General features: G+C 35.6%; 1 protein-coding gene across 3 annotated transcripts in view; it reads left to right on the top strand.

Annotated features, from left to right (window-relative positions):
* The first annotated feature begins 340 nt into the window (after positions 1-340).
* LOC121314513 (tensin-3-like) overlaps positions 341-21,515 on the top strand; it is a 154,118-nt gene continuing 132,943 nt past the window's right edge. For 2 of the 3 annotated variants that reach the window (XM_041247878.1, XM_041247875.1), the window contains exon 1: positions 341-704. In XM_041247878.1, the coding sequence (XP_041103812.1) occupies positions 603-704 (102 nt within the window). In that variant the 5' untranslated portion in view covers positions 341-602. Of the gene's footprint in view, positions 705-19,211; positions 19,421-21,515 lie in introns of those variants that run through there. The other variant, XM_041247877.1, reaches the window with a different exon arrangement.

The raw sequence follows: 21,515 nt of genomic DNA, 5'->3' as shown, positions 1-21,515 counted from the left end.
AAAGTTCTGAATGACATGTTTTAACACTTGTGTACATTTCTTCCAAGTTCTTTCTGTAAAAAATAAAATTAAATAACTAAAATCTTTATCAACCATTCTGCCTTGGCTCCAAACGACATGTATAAGTAAACAGTTTTTAATTTTTTTAAATAGAAGCTGAAAATGTCTTTATCATCTAATTTTTGCTGGCAATTAGTGAGGGTCAGTGGCAATGTCATGTAACTTCCTTGAATTCTTTATCCTTATTATTATATCCAGAACATTCAGCAATCCAAGTACCCTCCCACCAGGAGAGGAAAAGCCTGATTTCCTTTGCTGGAGCCAAGGCATTAGACATATCTCTTTGCAGTTTTGTAAGCTTTGGGATAACGAGGACATCATAATAGGAAGCTCAGTAGTGCCGTTGAGAGGGGAATCTTCTCATCTGCCCAGGCATGGCAATTTTAAAAGGGCTTGCTTAGGTAGGGAGCAACAGGTTTAATGAAGAGTTTGTGTGACATAGGCCAGTAATCCGTATTGCAAGAAGTGGAGGTGATGGATGTTTTTGTAAAGTGGGGACAGTAAATCTGGACAGCAGAGGTAGAAACCTGGGCTAAATCCTGATGGGCTGCACCGTGAGTTTGGCCTTTCTGGAGGATGAACTTTGCAGTGTTCCATTTGCTCCACATAGTCAGTCCCAAGACACCATCAACACCATGTCAGAGGTAAGGGTTTTAAGTTCAAAGTAGGTTCTTTTGACATTCTACAGGTATCTGGAAATGTTTTGTTACTTGTTTTATAAGCACCTAGGCGAAATACAGGTATCCAGTATGTTTTTGTATTGACCACAATTATTGAAAAGCTTTTCCCTTGGCAGGTTTTGCCTGTCTGGCAAAAAAGATATGATGTACTATATTTATTAATATTAGAAGGTTTAATGAAATAATAATAATAATAATAATAATAATAATAATAATAATAATAATAATAATAATAATAATAATAATATTTTCCACTACTACTATTACTGATAAGAATTGCAATACAAATGATTAAAGATCTGAAACAAAGAGAGTACAGAGAGCAGCCCTGACATTTTTCCTGGAAATGCTTTTTGATTATTAAAAAAAAGCATAATTCAGGAAATTGACTATTTATATGACCTGTTTTTGAAATAGAATTGGTTTTCATTAGCATTCATGTTGAGTTGGAGGTATGCCTGATTGAAAATAAAGGATTGCCATGTATTATTTAGTCTTCCTAGATTTACTGATAACTGACTTACTGATGCTTTACTGATAAGGCTAACCATGAACATAACAGTTTGAGTGGCTTCAAATTTTCCACTGAGTATTTTTTTCTTTTACATTTGTTGCACAGAGAATGCAGCTGACAACTAAACATTTAATGGATTTAATGAAATGATGGATTTAATGAATTATTTTAATAATTCAAATACTGTGCTAGGGTAAAGGAATTACGTGACAGGGCAAAAGTTTTTGAAGTCTGATTTGGTTGGTGTAAGACATCCTAAAGATTTAGTGTATCAGTTATAACCAATCTTAAAACTTTTGCATTGTTGAGTTCTTCATCCCCCCAAACTTTCATGCAATAATACAATTATGTGTACCAGGGAAATGTGATGGGGTCTTCACTAATTTATGAAGCTGCTGGTTATGTATATTTAACTGCACTTTCTTTACATACCATAGCAGTGAATCATTTTGTCCTTCCATAAAAAAATAATTTAAAGCTTTAACAGTAAAGCCTTGTTTTATGGTCTTCTGCTATTCAGGGTTTGGATTCGTTTTGGAAAGGTGATGTTATATTCATTGTCAGCACCACAAGATTCTGTGGCAAGCCTTCAACAATGTTATGTAATGAATCATGTCAGTAAATGCCATGTGGGCTCCATTTTAACAGCAATGTATAGATCTGCCATTATTTTTAGGGCAGCTTTTCTTTGGGAACAGTATTAATTTGTGGAGCTTATACAATGTACGTAAATAAATAGTTGCCTATTTGTTTCGATTGCTTGATCCTACAAGCAGAGAAAGGGTTATATTGCATGCTTGATCCTACAAGCAGAGAAAGGGTTATATTGCACACATGGTGCTTTAAACATACAGTAACCCTGTGCCTTTTTTAGGTTGTTTTGCATCTAGTGTGTTCTAGCCCATAGGAAACATGTTGTTTCTTTTAATGTCTATTCTGGAAAAAAATCAGCACTCCAGCAATAACATCATACATTTTGTTGATTTATGACACAACTAGCCTTCCCACAAGATCTTTTTTTTTTTTTTTTTTTTTTGTCAATAGATTTCATATGCTTAAAATCTGTGCATAATAATTTCTAATCAAACCACATTTTTTAATACACCTTAAAAGTGATCCTATTGATTTGCCTGAACAAAGTAAACCCTTGGCATGAATCACTTCCCATGAACCCTTTTTACAAAAGCTGTAATTTTATTGTTTATATAGATTTTTTTCCTCAAGCAGCAAGTTTTGTTGATGTTTCAAAACCATGTTTATACAGCATTCACTAATTAAAAACAGATTTCAGCTTTAGCTTCATGTCCCATGTAATCCGTTCAGGAGAATCTGTTTTAAATGCATATTCTGTCCAGATAATGTTTTACAATTAAACAATAGTCCAGCGAATGTAATCCTTTCTGGTCCAGAAAGTTACACATCAATTTTCTAGAAGGGATTGTGGTTTTCTTGTTTTGTTCGACAGAGCATTATTCACAAATGTTTTAGTTATTAGATATTCATGAAACTATTCTACACTGTTGTTGACATTGTGACTCATTTCTTTATTAGCAATAATAAGGTTTCATGAATAAAAAATGTAATTGTTTCAGGGTATTCATTTACATGAAGTTTAGGTCTGATACTAGAACCCCTGATACCGTGTGTAAATTGGTACTTGTTAACACAATGTATTGCATAACATTCATGTTTTATTTTTGGAATGAAACCGCACTCTTAAGTTAAACTTTTAGTAATGTGGAAAAAAGTATAATGAAAAGCATTCTGAAGCATTCTTTTTAAACAGTTACCTGCTCTTTTTGAAAGGCTAGTAAGGGTTTTCCTCCATGTATTTATGATACCAGTACAAACATACTAAATAGTATTAAAGAGTTCGGGGGTCAATACCATTAATTGAATTTAGTAGTATTTTGTGGTTTATAGTAATGCAAAGTATGTAAGGCTTACAAGACTCTTCAGATATATTTTTCAATCCATTGTTTACCAACACGTTCACACAGCACACAAACATTTTTTTTTTCACTTAGAAGATGCTTGAACAAAATAAGACCCCAAGTGCTAATTCATAGGTTGTCATTAGTTAAGTGGTGGCATGTCATGAAAAAGAGGGAAACTCTAAACCAGAACTTCCTACTAAGACAATTGCTTAATTTCTTAAAGATTGCAAAGGTTATTTGTAGCATACATTTGGAGAACTAATTATTATTATTATTATTATTATTATTATTATTATTATTATTATTATTATTATTATTATTATTATTATATATGTAACAATATTAAGCTCTCTTTGCACTTTATTTTGTATTTATAATTTATAGATGTCTTTTTTTGTTGCTCTTTGATTATTTTATACTGATGTGTTTTTTTTTTTAAGCATGTGTGGATGTGTTTAAGGAAATCATGTTGTAATTGATTAATTAGTCCAATTGTTTGTAGCTGAATACTTTATAAAGCCTCATCGAGACAGAGCTGGGAGGATGTTCAGGATAACAAGCAGTTTGTGTGAGCACGGATGCCGGGTTGGGAAGTAGGAGCAGCGGTAGGGGTTTTTGAGAAACTGCTACTCTGTGTATGAAGTTTACTAACTGTAGCATACACTGGCGGTGGTGTGTTTCCATGTATAGCAATTCTTAGCTCAGCACCGTCTCTACCTGTAGTGAAAGGGGTAGGGGGTATCTAGAATGGCTCTAATGTTATTATTTTGCCTGTAATATGAAAATCCATTTCCTTTCTTTGATAGCTGTGAGTATGGGATTTAGTCAATGGAATATGTGCCAGATGCTTGGTATCTGAAATCTATTGGAGGTGAGATTGAGGACTAGTTTTTGTTTTGTTTAGCTGGAGCTTAGAGTTATTTTGATTTGAATACAGTTTGTTAACTGAGTCCTCAACCACATCTCCAATTCACCAATGTAACTAACTGGATTGTTCTATTCTGTTTAGGTGCCTTTCAGTGCTTTACAAATTGTACGATGGTGTCTAATTTGTGTAGCTGATAACTAATATGCCTCTGTTTTTATGACGCTCTGGGGAAAAAAAAAAAAATCCATTTGATATATTGTATTTTTGTAAATGCAAAAAGCATATTTTATCTTAATAAAAACATTGAACTCCATCTGTGCTTGCTCTTTCCCAATAAAAGAACCTGTGCTGTAATGATAAAATAATACTTTTTAATACTTTTACCAAAAGGTTAGCAGAAAATACATTCACTTCTTTAGATTTTATTTTTAAAAACAATATGAGCTAAATAATACAAGAACTACTGTTTATATGATCAAGTTAGGAAGCTCAGTTTTCTTTTATTTCTTAAAAAAAAAAACAACAACAAAAAATCCAGGATAAAGATTAATTCAGTTTGGTGCCAGCTGGCATTACTATATAAAAAAATAATGTTTAAAAAGTAATTAATAGCTTTAGCAAAAAAGGGGAAATTGATATCATTTTCAGATATTCTTTTTAATGAGTCATATTGAAGGGAATTATTAGATGTTTAATGTTGTTTTTAAACCTGAAACTAAAGTACCCCCATCCCGATCTTTTTAGAGACCTGAGCTGTTCAGGCAAGCCAACATAGCCTTCAGTGTGTTCATTTGTGTGAGGCAACTTGTAAGTCTTTTGATTAAATGGGACTTTTCTATTGTAGAATGGTAAATGGCATTGTGTAAGATAGTAACAAAGGCAATGGAAGAAGTCTCGATAAGTATTCAATCAGAGCTATACAAGCAAAAGCATGTTCAGTAATTGAAAGGGAGAATGTCTTTTCAGGTATAACAGCTGAGGTCACATTCTTTTGACCCCCAAGTGGAACCTGCTAACTATGAAGGATGTGCTTTCCATTAGGAGGAAGCTGAAAAGAGACAAAACACTGCCATTGGCAAGTAAGGGTTTAGAAATCAATTATCACTGAAATGTTATTTTGAAAGTCCCTTTCATAGTGTATGTTGCTTCATTTTTCTGGCAGTGAAGTTGCAGGCACTCCAGAAAGGGGAAAAAGATTGGTAATACCTTTTAAAGAAGAATTGCATCCCAATGCATTTCTTTTATCTCTGTGGCTACTTACTGGTAAGATCATTGGAAGAATTCCATTCCGATTGCATTAAAGGGTTAAATGGTAATTCTGAAGTACACTGGAGTGCGTGGAGGTTCAATTTTGTTTTCATGGGAACCAGAATCCCCATTGCAGACTGGAAAGTAAATGCGCATAACCTGCAGTCTGTATTCAAAATACTGCTGAGTGTCAATGGCAACAGGTTAGAAGGAAAAAAGCAGTCAGACACACTGGATCTGTTTAGGTTTTCTAGTTCTGATCCCCAGTTCTTATACTTCTTATCTCATTTCCATCAGACAGTTGTGCTTCCTGGCTGTTGCTTGTCACATGCAGAGTTCAGCTTGAATGGAATAAAATAAAAAATACAAAATAACCTGTTTGATATTTTCTTGGATTCAGGTCGGCATTTTTGTAAAAAAAATAAGATGCCAGTAAAAACTTTTTCATTTCTTATTTGAGGGTGCACACATATCTGTAATTACACACGTATATCTTAATTTCTTTGCAGCTTAAAAACATCAAGTCTAACCTTTCTTAAAAAACAAAACAAAACAAAAAAAATGTTTGTTTTGTCAAATCAAATCATCTTGGGGACTGGGATATGTAAAGCTTTTCTGTGAGGTTGCTGTTGTTTCTGTGTGTTGATGAGATTGTGCTTCTCACATGGACATGTCTTTTCCACAATGGACCACTTTCAGAAGTAACTGCATAACTGTAGAATACATCCAACATCTTTTCAAAACCTCTAGTAGCTGATAAGGAATGATTTCAAAACTCCTAAAAAAAAAAGGCTGAAAGGGTTTGTGTCAGTTCCAAAAAACTCCAATAATAATCAGAAGAATTTGATATATAGCAAAGCAAAGTCTAACATTACAAGCTAGTTGTTTTTGGTTCAGAGGCCAGAGTTTAGGAGTCCTCCTGTAGAAACAACTTCCTGTAAACTGAGCTTTCCCACTGTGACCTTAAGGTTAAAACTCTCTTGACAGCAATAGCAAGGCCCTTGGTTCAATGGAAGGGCCTTTAATGTATAGGGCTGTCAATGCGCTGTTGTTAGACCCAGCCCTGTGTTCCGGGCCATCTTGCCACATCTGCTGCGTAGTTCACTTAATTCTTTAAACTGATTGTAGCAGGAATTCCAGATTAGCCAAACACCTAACCATGATGACCCTTTCCAACCTTCCTAGTACCTAAATGACTCATGTGACATTTACTTTTTTAGCTCAGTTTTAATCTACTATAGTTTATTAATTACTGTCTTATTGTTTAGGCTTGTTTTCCTAGGTGTTTTTTTTTTTTATTTTTTATTTATTTTTTTATAAAATCTTTCTTCCCTAATTACATCTTGGGAACAAACCCTGCTGTCTGTGAACTTCTGGAGAGAGAAGGGGGCACTGTACAGAGGCTGCTCACTTATCTAAAGCTGCTTGTCCAGCCTGCTTCCTGGGCTCAGTGTTTTGACTTTGCCGAGCCCTAATCCCTCCAGAGATGACTGTCAGACTGACTCAGACTTATACAGTGATGGAGATAGATGTAGCATCATTGTGAAATCTACTTAGAATTTCAGGAAAAGTATAAGCAATTACTGGTATGCAAGGTTTCCCTGGACTGTCGTCCTACACGTAAATTATGACAATGTAATATTTAACAGTATGTATTTGTTTCTGTGAAAATATGTAAAATTCCAGGAAAAGCCCTATTTTAATGATTTAAATAACACAGGTATTTAGCTATGCTAATGTTTTAGTTTAACTGAATAGAACAAATTTTGTCCAGGACAAAGTTCTGTGTTCATTGTTAAAAGGAAATCATGTTTTGTTGTCTTGTGATTTCTGTAATACTGTTATAGTAATAGTTCCATTCTAAGTTCAGCATGGCTTTACAGGCAACCATCTTGATAACGCTTTTCCAACTGGTCTCATTTCTGGAAAGTTGTTTTTATTTCTACAATAAAGTTGTGTCCTGAGTACCACAATACATATGGCTACTTATCAACCTTCTCAGAAAGACTTCCAAGAGATTCCTCAGTGAGAGGAATCCATTGTTTTGTCCTTTTTACTTGACAGTCTCTGTTCCCAGCAACCATAAAATCACAATCCCAACAAAATCAATTAGGAACCTATCAGAACCTAAAATAAAAATGGAAATAAATGAGAACACACACAGTTTTAATGCCAAACCAATGAAAACATCCTCAAAGGATTCAAGTATTTCTTAGCTGTGCACTGTGAACTGTTCTATAAGATAACGACTGCAAAGTTGAACAAAGAAAAGCTGAGAGCAGTACAAAGGGTACAACTAATTAAGGATAATAAATTAGATTTTAAAACCTAATAAAATCTACTACTTTATGCCTAATAATATAATTTGCTGACACTTTTCATGCAGCTAATGCAGAAAGTTTTTCTTTTTGCTAGTGTTTTAGATACAGCCACAAGAGGGTAGACTGGATGTATTTTAAACACTACTGAAAATACTGTACCTTTCAAGCCACCCCCCCACGAAGTTTAAAACAAACAACCCTCTTTCTTCATACTATCATGTAATACTATTATGTAATTTAGTTTAACATAAGAGTAGTTATGGAAATTGAAAAAGTAAATGCAGGGGCTTTATATAATGGTATATATATAACGAAAAGGAGAATTCAGTTATATCTTTACTGCTAATGCCAAATGCACAACCCAGCAATCAAATTGTTTGGTAATGCCAAGTGAGTCAGATCTGAAAAAAAAAAAAAAATGCAATGTCATAATTGAACACAATTATATGAGCTTATATATAAATAAAACAATTTTAATGCTTTGTCAACAGAAGCAAGTTGGGGGAAATGTACAAATTCTCTTGTTTAATAGCAAGTCCAACAGTTTCTTTATCTCCAACATTTTGGAACATTGATTATGTAGCAGTTTGGTATATTTTAATGTCAATGTGGCTTGCCTTTCTTCGTTCAATTTGAAATGGTTTCGTAGCTTCCCATATTATTCTTAAAATAACCTCTTACCTGTTGGAACTTCAAATTGCTGCAGAGCTTTTGCAGTGCATAACACTTCTACACAGCAGTGGATGTCACTTTGCTTGACCGAATTATCAAACTAGATCTTGTGTTTTTGGACAAGTTCTGTCCCTCCTGTATTCTCATTTGTTTTCTTTTGAAACCTCTGGTAAGACAAAAACCAGTTGTTTGCAATAATAATTACACTTGTTTTGAAATAATTCAAAGAATTTTGTATCTCTCTTATCCACCTCGACTAATGAATGAAATGTTAATTACTGCTATTGGTTGACTTGTAATTTGGAAAAGGGCAATTGGTAAATTACCTATTCATTTAATGGTACCATTACATGGTTATAAATAGAAGCATGGGACATGTCTTTTAACAACTCAGTCCAGGAATGTGGTTCTCAAATAATGAAAGCACTAAAACCCTTAACCAGAACATGAAGAGGTCCTGTTGGAAAGCTCTGTCGCTGTCAGCTTTGATCTATGGTATGATTAAATAAAAAAAAAAAAGCTATACTCATTCATTTCAGTTTCCCAGCATTACAAATTAAAGATATGTAAAAAAAAAAAAATCAACCTAGAATGAGGTGTTTATATCAGAGCTGAAATTCACAGAAAACAGCACACCGTACAATAACTTTAACAACACAATGGTTGGGAATGGACTAATATCAAAACTGCTTAATCAGTGAGCCGACTGTTTGTTTATGTTGGTACAGTATCTCTTGTGCGTTCAATTAGGCACTGTACTACACAGGGCTTTGCTTTTGTAATCATAAAGTAGTATACTAATTTAAATATTTGTTGCGTCTTAGGGAGATCTTTAGCATTATACACTGTGAGAGTACTGCAACATTGTTCATGTAAACAGTGGGAGCTGAGTTGTGGTTTGCTGCAGCAGATGGTGCCTGTAGGATAATGTGTATACAAGGGTGCAAGAATCAAAATAGCATTGTTTGTTAAAGGGTACATAAGGACCTTTTTATTTTATTATGTGACATGTTCCCATGTCTTGCTACAACTGTTTACGTTATTTATTTATTTATTTATTTATTTATTACATCATCCTCCTGCTCACTGGTAAATCCATCTCAGTTACATACCATTTCCATTAGTTCTCAACAATTAAGTCTTTCAACTGTAATCGCGTGCATACATGAACAATTAAAATGTTTAACTACAAAATTACGTTATTTAGCACTTTTCCAAAATTACCCACATTGTATAATTGTCATAGTAAAATCAACATTTAGGTTAATCTACTTCTAATTAATAATGCAAAGCTGTGATACAAATGTCTACTTCAGCAGATAGAATGTAATTAAACAGTTGTTAAGGAGAGATTCATTTTGGATTTTTACACTGGAACCTTACGAACTAAATGAAACATTTGAGCCAATATCTGAATTAAAATTATGGTTCAAAGAATTGTACTTTTCTCAGTTTCTAAGTTGATTGTACCACTCTGGAGTGTCTTATTGAGCTTATAAAATGGGTTACTGCTTTTTAGAAATAAAGATATAGACACATTTTTATTTAAAAATGAATATAGTTTTATTTTTTTCATAAATATATTACTACGCAAGGAAAAATAGTTCCAAAAAATGTAATAGTTCCAATGAATTTAATAGATAAACAAATTATTTTTAATAATTAATAATCAGAATATTTTCAGTATTTTTCTCATGAAGTTGATTGTACCAGGAAATGTAATTTTCTATATTAAATGGCTGGTTACACAGTTGGACAGACTCTGCAGTAGGTGGCACTATTTGGTGAGTAGGGGAGTTTGTTCCTGGCTTTTGTTTACGAGTCGAGGAGGATGTAACTCCAGGACTTACTGTCTTTCTCAACTCTCAGCTGGTGTACAGTAGCTTCTTAAACTACTTATAAAATGGGTTGGGAGATATCTGCAACCAGAGAACTGATTTAAGTTTGTTTAAGTCTTTTTTGGATACAGCAGGGTGATGTTGTGACTTGTCTTTTTGTTGTCATGTGTAAGTTTTCATGACAGAAATTAAGACACTGTTTGCTGTTTTAAAGTGGGTATCTAAAATTAGGTTTATAGATCATCCCACTGTGGGAGTATTTAAAAAACGATTCAGGCCAGCTTGTGTAACTGCTAACTGAATGCTGTGTGCCATCTGATGATATCACTTCAGCAAAGAAACTTCTTAAAGCGCACTGTGTTTATTTCAGTCTTACATGCAGTTTTCCAGTCCATGTTATTTTTTGTTTGTGCTGACCAATCATTAAAAACTGACACAGCCCAAGCAGTTACTTTTTTTAATATTCATCTCTTTATTGGCTTCTATTGTATTATAATTTCAGTGGTACAGTGAGACAGCGGTGTCTTGTAATACTTGCAGTTTCATTTTTTTCCTGACTTTTTAAAATTTTTATCGGTTCCGTTACCAAACTGTTGCGGTCTAAATCCTCCAGGAATGTGTGGATATTGGAGTAAAATTTACATGGAGGAAGTCTGACATTGTATTATTATTATTCTTTTTTCATGGGGGTGGCTGTCACTTCAAAATTATTTTTTAAAACGTCCTTAAATGCTCGGCCCAATAATATCTGTTTGTAAAAAGTCGTAGTTACTGGACTTGGTTTTACTCGTTGGTTCTACTGTAATAATTCAATGGCTTGGAATGCCTATCAGCCAATCAGGACACAGATATCTCCCAATCCATTTTATAACACAAAATAGATAATGGTCCTATACAGATGCTCAGAATGAGCTGGAGGGGTTAGTGACACATGTGTTCCCAACACGTTGGGGAAACCAGAAATGTCATAGAAATTAGTTTTTAAGGCTTGTTCGTACACAATGACTTTAGGGAAAATTAGGTACTTGGGTGTTCACCTCAAAAATGTGTTGAGCACAACTGGCAACGCATGAGAAAAAGTGGATTTGGAAATGCCAGCAACAATTGCGACTGTTTAAAACATGCTGTGTAAGTGTCACGATGTCGACAGCATTAGTACATCGCATTATAATATTTGACAACCCTCATTTGCACTAGCTCCACCCCCTTTTTGCGAATTTATGCAGGAACGCCGATAATTACATATTCATCTAAGGTGGATCCACAAAGAAAAACTGCTGCCGCAAAGCATTTCCCAAAAAGTCACTAACAGCATGGTGCATGTTTAGTACATTTCACCCTAGACATCCGACTTGTTTGTGGCTATTGCGACAGGCGCAACACTTGCTACATCTACCCCATGTTCTTAAACTAATCCATGACTCAGTCAAACAGTAGTAATTAAAACATCACTTAATACTTGTGGGATATGCTAAACATGGCTGTGAAACCGGATCTGCAAATAACTGCCAGTTTGGTTTTTTAAGACTTTTTAAATAACATTTTTGGATTACATTTTAAAATCATTTGGTATTTTTTTTTATTTTTTATTAAAAACTTGGTAATACATGTAATGCAGTCTTTGGCACCTATTGACAACATTTCAAGTTCTGTTTCAATTAATGTTTTATTATGGACTTATTGAAGAATTAATTTGTTTTGCATTTCATGAAGACTTTTTCAACTGTTTTAAAGGGTTTGTTACTTAATTTCTTATTGTATAATTTTTCATAATGCTGCTAAACCTAAGACAATGTTAAGAAGCACACAATAACAGTCTTTAAAAAAAAAAAAAAAACCCTTAATCATTTTTTAAAGTTTAAGAATATTGTCCTTTAGATGTAATAATGCCAGACTATTCTTATATTTTTGGCACGTATGCGGCAATAGCCAACTGTGCTTTCTTTTGATATATGAAAGAAAAGTCACTGTCAGATAAAAATAAACTATATTTATTCAGGAGTAGTGCTAGTACTACTTGTACGGAATATTGTGTCACCGATCTGAAAAACAGCACAGAATGTCCCTTTTGACAAAATGAGTCCTGCTGTTTTCATTAATTACCATGCACTTTAATTTTGTATCACTTTGATCTGTCTGTACTAAGATTATATACTATGGGCTTTAACTATTAAAAGGCGTGAGGGATTTCAGTGGATTCCATGAAGATTTAAAATACCCCCTCAAGCCTGGATGGGATCCCTGCTGCTGGGTTGTTTGGGTGGTGCTGAGCGTAGTTAACATTCAGTGCCGAGAAAGTTTGTGAACCCCTTAGGATTTTCACATATTTCACAGATTTCAAACCTAAAATGTTATTAGATCTTAATCTAAGCCCTAATAATACATAGATAACCTGATTAAACAAATGTCACAAAAACATGATACTTTTTCAACATTTATTTATTCACAAATGATTCAACATTCAATATCCATGTGTGAAAAAGTATGTAAACCTTTAGATTCAGCAACTGGTGGCACCCCCTTGAGCAGCAATGACTTCAACTAAGCGTTTCCTGTAACTGTTGGTCAGTCTCTCACATCGGTTTTGAGGAATTTTGTCTGCTTACTGAACTGCTTCAACTCGCTGACAGTTGAGGGCTTCCTTGCATGGACAGCTTGTTTCAGGTCCTGCAACAACATTGATAGGGTTTATGTCCAGACTTTGGCTAGGCCATTCTAAAAAGTGGAATTTCTTCTGTAGCCATTCTTTTGTAGACCTGCTTGCATGTTTATAATAATTGTCTTGCTTTATGACCCACTTTTGGTTCAGCTTCAGCTCACGGACAGATGGCCTGACATTCTCCTCTAGAATTGTGTCAATTATGTCAATGATATCAAGCCGTCCAGGTCCTGAGGCAGCAAAGCAGCCCCAAACAATAACACTCCTACCACCATGCTTGATGGTTGAGATGAGGTTCTTCTGTTCGAGCGCAGTGTTTGGTTTTTGCCAAACATGACGTTTCTCATTGAGGCCAAAACGTTCTACCTTTGACTTGTCTGTCCAGAGAACATTGTTCTACCTTTGACTCGTCTGTCCAGAGAACATTGTTCCAGAAGTTTTGTGGATCATCTGTGGTCTTTGACAAACTTCAGACGGGCAGCAGTGTTCTTTTTAGAGAGCTGTGGTTTCCTCCTGGCTATCCTTCCATGAACACCATTCTTGTTCAGTCTTTTTCTGATAGCTGAGTCATGATCACTCACATTAGCCAAGGCGAGAGTGGCCTGCAGATCCTTGGATGTTACTCTGGGGTTCTTTGTGACTTCCTTGATGATTTTCCGGTTTGTTCATGGAGAGATTTTGGTAGGACGACTGTTCCTGGGTAGAGTGACTGTAGTCTTGAACTTTATCCATTTGTAGACAGTGTAGACAATCCATCTGTCTGACAGTGGATTGGTGGAGCCCCAAATCCTTAGAAATGGTTTTGTAATCTTTTCTAGACTGATGAGCATCAATAACTGTTTTTCTGAGGTCCTCAGAGATTTCTTTTGATCGTGGCATGACTTGTTTCCACACATCTGTATGGTGAAGACCAAACTCACAAAATTTCTGATCTTTATATAGGGTGGGGCCTCCCATACTCACCCCTGAAGATCTACTTAATTATATAAACACCTGATTCTAATTATCCCCTTAATTGAGCTGATAAAACCAGGGGTTCACTTAATTTTTTATATAACCTGAATCTTAATTACTCATTGTTTGTCTTCATACATCATTTTGTTTCAAAAGACATGGAAGTGGTTCATGTAAACCCTGTTAGATATTTAAGAAAAGACTGGTTTTGATTCAAGGCTATCATGGTAAAACTATGGAATTCGTGGGTTCGTGCTCGCCCTCCACCTGTGTGTGGGTTGCCTCGCCCTGTGCAATGCGCCTGCCTGCGTTAACCGAGATCGCTACATTGGTGTTAGTAGTGGCGCAGGTACCCCGGCACGCACTTGTCAGACTGAGCCTGGTGAGCAAGTCCGACGCGGACTTTAGGCTGGCAGGGTAGAGTGTAGCGTGCATGGGGGAAGGCACCAGGAAGGCTGGTTGGTGATGTAATTGTACAGAAAGACATAAGTCCTTGTGGAAGGGTGGTGGGTAATTCACTGACACAGGAGACAGGTGGATTTGGCAACACCACACAGGTGCCCAGTTTTATTTTGGGGTACTCTTTTTTCCTTTAGCCCGCAGAGGGCGCTGTTGGTCCGTGGTCTGCTTACCAATGATGGTAAACAGAACCACGGGAATACCAAGCGAGGGTACACAATACCGGCGCACTTGCCGGTGCTTCGAAACAATAATTCAAAACAGAAGGCACAAAGAAACAGGGAAAATAAAACAGTAACAAAACTACAAAGAAAAGTTGCTGCACTTGACAGCTATATCCCCGTCGTCGCTACCCGTGCGACCCGGATCACCGACCTGCACTGCCGGCTAACTAGCCTGCTCCATTACAATACCCCGGGGTCTGCCCAAGGGTTCCCCGCTCTCACTGTCTCGCTGTGAAACTCTGTTTCTTTTTCTCCTGGATGATTCTCGGGCCTGGACCAGAGCTTCCTCACTCTCGGCACGTCTAAATGGGCAGACCTGAGGAAACAACAGAGCGTTAACTTATAGGGCTAACAATCTCCCCCAAGACTCGCCTCTCAGCCATTCAGAGAGGGGGAAAGTCCACACACCCACTTTCCTACCTCCCCGTGTCACTGCCATAACTCACAGGCGGTTGTTGGACGACTGCCGCCCTCTTCCTGCAGCACTGTGAACACGCCAGCAGAGTCAGCACAGATCTCCCCCTGCTACAGTCCTATATACACTCCTTGCAAGGGAGCCGGCTCGTCTGTACAGTGGTATCGGCACTATGCTTTAGTATGAGAGGTTCCAGGTTAAAAACATATATTTTGTACATTTATAAAACGTTCAATGAAGCTCTGATCCCACTTTGATCTTGGTCTGAAAATCAAAATAGGATCAGATTTTGAGTCGAAACTGAGCTCAAGATTAGCTCTGATCCTTTTGGTGCAACTCAGTTCGTCATAGGATCAAGATTGGAGCCTGAATCCAGGATCAGATCCTTTTAGTACAACCGGCCCCATAAGGTCCCCAATTCAAATCCCACTTAGCCACTGACTCACTGTGTGACCCTGAGCAAGTCACTTAACCTCCTTGTGCTCCATCTTTCGGGTGAGACGTTGTAAGTGACTGCAGTTGATGCATAGTTCACACACCCTAGTCTCTAAGTCACCTTGGATAAAGACATCTGCTAAATAAACAAATAATAATATTGTAAAAAGTACAAAGATTACAAGCAACTAAACATACAATATAAATGTAATGATACAACACTGTTTAGTTTAAGGATCGAAAGATTTGGTGCTGAGTTGTTTAAGCAGATTAAATAAACAGTTTGTTCACAAAAATGACTACAAAAGATTTGGAAGTGAGTAGTTTTTCAAGTAAATTTACAGTATAATCGTAAATCTCGAAAAACTACTCACTTCTAAATCTTTTGTAGTCATTTTTGTATTACTTTAGTATAAATACATATTAATTTGGATTCATACGTTGTTTTTTTCTGACCTTATGTGAACGGAAAGACCCAAATTCGCCCGTTTTCTCACTGGAAATAGTGATATTTTGAAACGTACCTGTCCTGGTCACAAAAGCAAAGTTTGTGGGGAATAATAGCCATTTTCTATAGTTTTGAGGCATAAGCAATTAGGAAATAACACTTACTACCCAGGAACAAAAAAAATAATTAAACAAAATTGTTACACGGTGTAATGTTCCAGTTAAATTCCATATTAATGAAATGGTACTAGACTGTCAGACCTGCCAACCCTCTATAAAAAAAAAAATTAATATATTCTATCGGTGACATTCCCAAGCTGAAGCTCTGTAGATTCAAAAGCATTTGTTACAATTATATTTTTTATTTTTACTTTATGCCAGGGAGAGCAAATTAGCTTGACATAATATTTAAACATTTTAAAGTGCTTCTAATACATACTCAAATTAATTTGATTCTAACATAAATACAAAATGAGGAATACCTCACACAAAGACAGCATCAATGTGTGTGACTTAAATCATATTTAGTGTATTTTTATTTTTTTTACTTTAAGTAAATGGATACAGTCTTTTTTTAAATTGGGATATGCAGTATGTAGCAAGAGAAAAGGCCAAATTAGAGTACATGAAAGGCCTTGAATTGTAAAAATCCTGGAAAAGCATTTGTTACATCATGAAAAAATAATCATTCCTCACATTGTTGGAAACTCATATAGAGTGCCTGTAGTCAGTGATCATGGGCAATTAAGTTTAGTACTCTAAAAAAAATTAAAATAAATAAATGCTGTGTTTTAGACACATCAAATGAGTTTCACAAGTTCACTATTAAGCAAGAAAAAATGGAAATAAAACAGATTCTTTCAGCTTTAGTGGTTGTTAATTTCCAGGCACTGGTCCTTTCATAGTGTTAGTCATTAACTTACACTTGTATGTGTAACTACGAGTGCTGCCCTATCAGTTTTATTAGAATCACCAAGCGGAGACTTTCCAATACATATGCTCTGAATGGCTTAGTTCAAGGTTTTTCAACCCTGGGGGTACTTCTAAGGGTTATAGGGGATACGCAGGACAACTCAGAAATGTAAATAAAAACAAAAGTAAAAAAGAAAAAAAAAGATTTTAAATTGATTTTTTTTTTTTTTATGGTACACATACATATTTCACTTTTGTTTAGCAGCTCAAAGTGAACCGCAGATGAACAAAAAAAAAAAAAAAAAAAAACACAAAACTTTCCACCTGTACGCATGTGTGATTTTGATTGAGTGGATTTCCACTCTGACATGTGGGTGGGTGAAGAAGGGGCCTGGTGATTCTGCCTATGGAGAGCTGTGCTGCTTATTAACTTTGCAGTTTTCAACTTGTCGTGTAATGGAATACTAATCAGTGAAGCACAATATTTTGGAATTTTTTTTTTAAGTTTAAATGCTCCGGTAAACATAAATAATAATCACAATACTCATACTTTGATGGTTTTTGTTTTATTTATTTGACGTGGCTGCATTTTTAGTAACAGCAATAGCGGCTGGTTGAAATTATTTTTACTTCCAAAAGAAAAACAAAGGAATAAAACAGTTATAGAGTCCCTTGGATCATTTTTATGTTGGATTTAGTTATTATGGATTTATCTTGAAGTTAATGTTTTTGATGGTGCAAACATTTTAAATGACACACAGTTATGCCGAGATGGGAAGTAAATGGTAATGTGATAAACATTTACAGTGCAGACTATTTTGAATTATTAATAATAACTTAATAGAAAGTGAATATGAGTGTTTCCAAAGAGATTCCCAAATACTATCTTTTAATTCTGTGCATCCAAAGACAAGAAATTAAAAGTTTTAAAAATTAAATCTACTGTTTGGTCTTCTGGCCTAAACCAGCAGTTTGTCAGTCCCAAAACGTAAATTATATAATAAACAAACAGGAAAAAAAGAAATACGAATAGTCTGCCTTTTATTGCAACTGTAGTACTATTCAGTCGAGTGAACATTGTAAAGGCGTACTTGAGTTGAAACCGGACAGAAGGGGTAAAGTTTCAAAAAAAGTTTTAAACCCCTGGCATTAGTAAGCATCAGCATCACATAATGCAAAGCAGTGTATTGCCAAAAAGAAAAAAAAAAGATAACTTGATCACAAGATGGCGCTGTCTCTTACATTTATAAGAGCACTTTGGCTAATGTAGCATGCGTTACATACATCTGTGACAGGGAACTAGAACTGAGGAGCAGCTACTTATCACAGGCGATAGCATTTTAACAGATTTATTAACAAAATAAATGTTTTGATAAAAAAACACGGTATTTGCAGCTAGTTACTCTTTAATATGAGAAAAAATGATGTGCTTCCAAAATATTTATTTTTTCTTAAATATTCTTAAATATGTTTTTTTTCTTCTACATTTATCAAGGCCCACGTATCTATAAGGAAACATCAAAACTGCACAGTCAAAGTAAAATGTTGGACTGAACCATATGTCTGTTAGGTGTGTTCCTTTAAAGATGTGCTCCTTTACTTTCATGTGTAACAGTTGTATGTTATTAAATACTATGTTTTAGGAAGCTAATAATAAAACTGTTTTAAACAGGTTCAGTCATGTGATGGGATAATAAAACAGCATGTGACAGTTGAATGAAAAAAGGGAAGGGAAACTTGAACATTGCAAGTCAGTGGAATTTTTACATAATGGCTTTGCTATTTTTTTAAGTTGAGTAATATAGTAATAACACTAAACATGGAATAAGGTCCTACAACTTGAGTGGTATTATTAGTTTTCACTCAAACTACAGTAATTTCCCCTGAAATATTTCCTTGTTTCCTCTTTCCTCAAATTCTTTTGAGCTGTGTGGAGGATGTGTTTTATGAGTTACCGCAACAAACCACATAAACCACATTTTGGAGTCTTAAAAATACAAAATTCCACAAAGGAACAACTTTTTAAACACTTTTATCTAAAAGGAACATAAAAAATAACAAATAAAGTTCCCCACATGTGGAACTTTAAATAGGTTGTCTTTTCTACCGGTACTTTTATAGGATAAGTTGCTTTGAATAGAATAGAAACTCATGCTATATTTTCCAATTCAGCTTCATGTGTTTATAAATAAATAAATACATGTACAGTAACTAAATAAAATAAATGATACAAGATGGACAAGCTTTATGTAGTAAAATATGTGACATTTACTGGAATAAAAGGCACCATATCTAGCACATTTTCAATACAATTGATTTTAAAAGGAGACACACTGTTTGAAAACTACATACTATAGTATTCAGACTGAGTTAACATCATGGTTGTGGCTTTAAAGCATTCCAGGTTTACGGGCTCCCAAGCTCTCTGTTTTCTACACATTCTTTGTGAGGTAGTCTGAACAGAGGGAGGAACTCCAGAGTGTGCACAGCAAACAGAGGGAGGAATTTTTGGCTAGGAACTGTCTCACCAGCACTAGGGAAGTACTAAGGACTGAGCAGGAGTTTGAGCACAGCATGATTTTGATTTAGTTATTCCTGAAGTAGCTGCAAAAGTCAGTGCATGCCGAATTTATGAAGGCTCCTGATCTTTGCAGACTGAGAACTGAAGGAGCTGGGTTGTTCTGTAGGAGAGATCTACTGAGATTTAGGGTTTGCTTTTTTGCCTACCTTTCTTCTGTCAAAGGGATAAGCAGCACAAGTCCTTAATGAACACTAAGGTAAGTAATTGAATTCTTAACTGTGGATGGAACTGTTAGGGAAGTTTGGTTTATGTGTATTGCTGTCTCTGTTTTTATTTTATCTGTGAAAGAGTGGAATTTCAGGCCAGCCTGTCCTGTGGAGCACGTACTATTAAAAGCAGTATCTATGTGAAATTGAAATATTTAGTTTTTTTAAAGGGAACAAAACCTACCTCATGTGCACTTTATTTACTTTGGAAGTACAGTATTGAAGTTCCTCTATAGATAAGCTGGCCTTGATGAATGTTGGTTGTAAGTTAATACATATGTATCCCCCCCCCCCCCCCCCCCCCCCCACCCCACCCCACCCCCACCCCACCCCCCCCCAGGAGAGTTCATAGTATCAATCCGTCGAACCGTTTGTCTAACAATGTTGGTCGTAAACCATACAACATTCGGACCTCCGGGACGGGACACATCATTAACAAGCCATTGTTAATGAGAATGGACCAGTGCCATTTACCTTAGTACTCAGGTCTTCTGTTTATCTGATCACCCTGAGGTCTTTGCTTTTTTTTTAATACATATAACAGCAACAGGCCGATTGAATTGAATTGATTGACTTTGAAGGCAAGTGATTTATCAGTTCCTTGATAATGGTACACCCAGGTGTGAGATTTAAAAACTTGCTTCAAATTCTCCTTCGTTTCGGGGAAAAAAAAGCTTTGTGGAAAAAGACTGGTGTCTAGTACAAAAGACTATAGGTACAGTTTACTGCCTGCATTGTTCTTTTTCTCACAACATGTGCATTCTGTTAAACGGGGGTTGCAGGAAAGGAAACAAAAACCTAATCCATTTTGGAATGCATTCCTCTGCAACCTTGGGAAGGAGGCAGATAATGAGGGATTGTTTGCCGTGCAGCCCTTTAAGTTGGGGTCCAGGTTCCCATGTGGATTTATTGTTCTCAATCCTACTTTCAGATTAATCCTTTTCAACAGCATGGACATACAACCATGTCTTTACACTTCTTATTGTCAATAGAGAAGCCTAAAAGGACAGATAACTCACCTGGCTTTTCATGGGTCACTTTGAGCGGTTTCCAAGTAACAGTATAGTGATGGCAAATGTCTTTCAGCCATGGGTGTTGAATTAACAGCAAGAGCACAGAATCTTGAGCTATGTGACCTGAAAAAACTCTCTCCCTGTGTCAATGAATAAACATTGATATATGTTTGAAGCCCGGCTCTACGGGCAAGGTGAGAAAGTTCTGAGGAGACTGACAAAATAATTTCAAAATAATAATTTTCTTTTTTTTAATCCTATATAATGTATCTGTCATGTTTGTTGTTACCAGGTATCAACTAGAATAGTGCCCCCCCCGTGGTTACATTTTAATCAAATAAAACATTGACAATCAGTCTGAATTCAGAGTCTGTTAGTCCTTGTGAACCTTTTTTTTTTTTTTGGTGCACATAGTGTAAACGAACCAGGTGCTATAGCAACCTAAAATGATTTCCGCCACAATTCAGTCTCTTGCATTTTAGTTTCCAAGGAGCAAGATAATTATGGACGGAACTCCATGTGCCTTTATAAGAAACACTATGATGTAGAGAGATCTTATTTTTATTTAGGTTTGTTGATAAGTTATTTTAAACACTATATATTGAAGGATGTATTACTTTTGACATTTTGCATACCGTAGTGGAACTTGGTACTTTTATTGTGTATTAACACAGTATTGGCAAAACAAATGGCTTCTTTTTGTTGGTATCTTTTATAATGTTTAAAACAAAGACTTACACCATTGACCAGCTTTCTTTGGCAGTAGTTTCCAGTTCTTTGGTTACCGTATATCTTGTTATAAAGGGGTTGTGTACTGATTGCAAAAGGTTATCCATTGCTAAACTTTATGATCCAAGCTCCTAAGTACAGAGTCATTTCATCGCCATGATAATGTCTGTACTTTATTTTATTTGCGTTGCCATATCAGTGCCTGTACATACATTGACTGCATTTCTGAAACATGTAACTAGACCTGCCTCTTAAATCGATAGCAAATGCTCCCCTAGCTTCGATGTATTACCAGGTTTACTGCTCTGACATTTCATTTCATTGTAATAAACAATTGAAGTTC

Source organism: Polyodon spathula, chromosome 4 (assembly GCF_017654505.1).
Source record: "Polyodon spathula isolate WHYD16114869_AA chromosome 4, ASM1765450v1, whole genome shotgun sequence".
Classification (NCBI taxonomy): Eukaryota; Metazoa; Chordata; class Actinopteri; order Acipenseriformes; family Polyodontidae; genus Polyodon; species Polyodon spathula.
Note: the sequence above shows the minus strand (reverse complement) of the source record. Positions and strands in the feature narration are given on the sequence as shown.